The sequence below is a fragment of the Amyelois transitella genome, chromosome W (assembly GCF_032362555.1).
Source record: "Amyelois transitella isolate CPQ chromosome W, ilAmyTran1.1, whole genome shotgun sequence".
Lineage (NCBI taxonomy): Eukaryota > Metazoa > Arthropoda > Insecta > Lepidoptera > Pyralidae > Amyelois > Amyelois transitella.
The window spans coordinates 10746201-10748430 of record NC_083536.1 but is presented as its reverse complement, the minus strand read 5'-3'; the positions used below and the strand labels follow the sequence as shown (position 1 = coordinate 10748430).

At 42.8% G+C, this 2230-nt stretch overlaps 1 protein-coding gene across 1 annotated transcript; it reads left to right on the top strand.

The window, feature by feature from the left end:
* Nucleotides 1-211: 211 nt before the first annotated feature.
* LOC132904238 (uncharacterized) lies at nucleotides 212-1708 on the top strand. Its single transcript, XM_060954159.1, has 2 exons — nucleotides 212-1216; nucleotides 1586-1708. The coding sequence occupies exons 1-2, from the start codon at nucleotides 281-283 to the stop codon at nucleotides 1589-1591; spliced, it is 942 nt and encodes a 313-aa protein (XP_060810142.1). The 5' UTR covers nucleotides 212-280; the 3' UTR covers nucleotides 1592-1708.
* Nucleotides 1709-2230: the final 522 nt, after the last annotated feature.

The window sequence follows — 2230 nt, the reverse complement described above, 5'->3', positions numbered from 1 at the left end:
GTTTCAAGAACGTTGCCTTTCCACCTGTGTATAATTTTGGGGTCGATTGTAACGGTCCAAGATATTTGCACACGTTATTTCATTCTCAAATATTTTATCACAAATTTATTTTTGACAAGTATGTACCGACATAAGTTGATATTGTATTTGAAGGTATCTAGATATAACTTGCTTGTGCGTCAGTGCAATAAATGCTCCGTGATACCACACATGTCTTTTATTTAGTAGTGGCGACGAGGAAAATTTAATACTATCGGACGATTAATATTAACATTTAAAGATGTCGGTGGGGAAAGTGCGTGAATTTGATGTGAAGAATGGCAATTGGTGCGCGTACGTGGATCGTTTGGAGATGTACTTTGTGGCGAATAAAATAACGGACGAACTTAAATTACCGACGTTTATTGCACTCATCGGTGAGCAGGCTTACGAGTTGCTATCGACGTTAGCAAGCCCAAAGAAGCCGTCAACACTTACGTATAAAGAAGCTGTGGAAACATTGCGAGCACATCTGCAACCGAAACCATCTATACTGGCTGAGCGGTTTAGATTTCGGCAAAGACAACAACTAACTACAGAGACAGTAGCGGAGTATGTAGCAGAGTTGAAGAAGATGTCACGTTATTGCGAATTTGGAGCTACACTGGAGGAAAATCTCCGAGACCAGTTTGTTTGTGGGCTTCGTAGTGAAATAAGTAGGCAAAGATTATTTGCTGAGGGTAATTTGGATTACACAAAAGCAGTGGCATTAGCTTGTACTCTAGAGGCAGCCGAGCGGGATGCCGGGGCCGTTGAGAAAAAGCGTGAACAAGAATCGGCTGAAAATATTCACAAAATAGAAGAGAAGAATTGTACAGTGTGTGGTGGTACCCAGCATAGGGCAGTCGAGTGCCGATACAAAGAATTTGAATGCAACTATTGTAAGAAAAAAGGCCATTTGCAAAGAATGTGTGGGAAGAAGGCATCAATACAGCGGGGGCATTACAGCTTCGGCGGTCGAAAGTCACTTCGAGGTCGCGCAAACGGCCTAGGAGTGCACAGCGGGTGGCGAAGCAGGGGCGCGGGTGCGAGCGCGGGCGGCAGGGAAGGCCGCGCGGCGCACACGCATTGGCTGGCCGAGCGCCCCGAGCGGGCCAAGCCCGGGGACAGCGAGCACGAGGACAGCGCGGACGACTACGAGCCGATGTATCAAATGTCTTTAAACAAATATTCGCCGGTGGGTATGCGTATTTTAGTTAATAAAAAAGAATTAAATATGGAAGTTGATACGGGCTCGGCTTTATCTTGTATCAGTGTTAGTACTTATAGGCAAATGTTTAACGAATTAATATTGAAACCGTGCCGTTTAAGGTTACGATTCTATGATGGATCGGTCATACGTCCACTAGGATATGTGGAGGTAGTAGTAGATTATCGAGGAACAAAAAAAACTATTGGATTTATACATTATAGATAATGGCACGACTAGTTTACTTGGTAGACAGTGGATATCAGAATTAAATATTGAAATTCCTAAGATTACTGTACATCATGTCCAAGAGAAGGAAGTATGTAAAGTTAAGTTGTTAAATGATATCATTTACAGGCATAAGAACCTCTTCGATGGCACATTGGGCAAATATACTGGACGTGAAGTAGATTTACATGTACGTGACGGCACTAAACCTGTGTTCCATCGAGCGCGGCCCGTGCCGTACGCACTGCGGCCTCGCATCGACGCCGAGCTCGACTCCATGCTGAGCGCTGGCGTCATCGAGCCGGTGGAGCGCTCGGACTGGGCAACTCCTTTGGTCATAGTAAGGAAGGCGGATGGCGGGATTCGGTTATGCGCTGATTTCAAGGTAACACTCAACAAATCTTTATTGGTCGACAGATACCCGGTTCCCAAGGTAGATGATCTGTTTAGTGATCTTAGTGGAAATAACTATTTTACCAAATTGGATTTATCACAAGCCTATAACCAACTGGTTCTTAGCGAGGCTTCAAGAGAGTACACAGTCATTAATACACATCGGGGACTCTTTAAATATAATCGCCTGGTGTATGGCCTGGCATCTAGTCCGGGAATCTTTCAAAAATTTATGACGGATCTATTTAAAAACGTACCAGGCGTATTAATATTTTATGATGATATTTTAATTAAAAATAATTCATTAGATTCTCATTTAAATTCTGTTGAACAAGTTTTTAATATTTTGGAAAAAAATGGATTAAAAATTAAAAAAGAAAA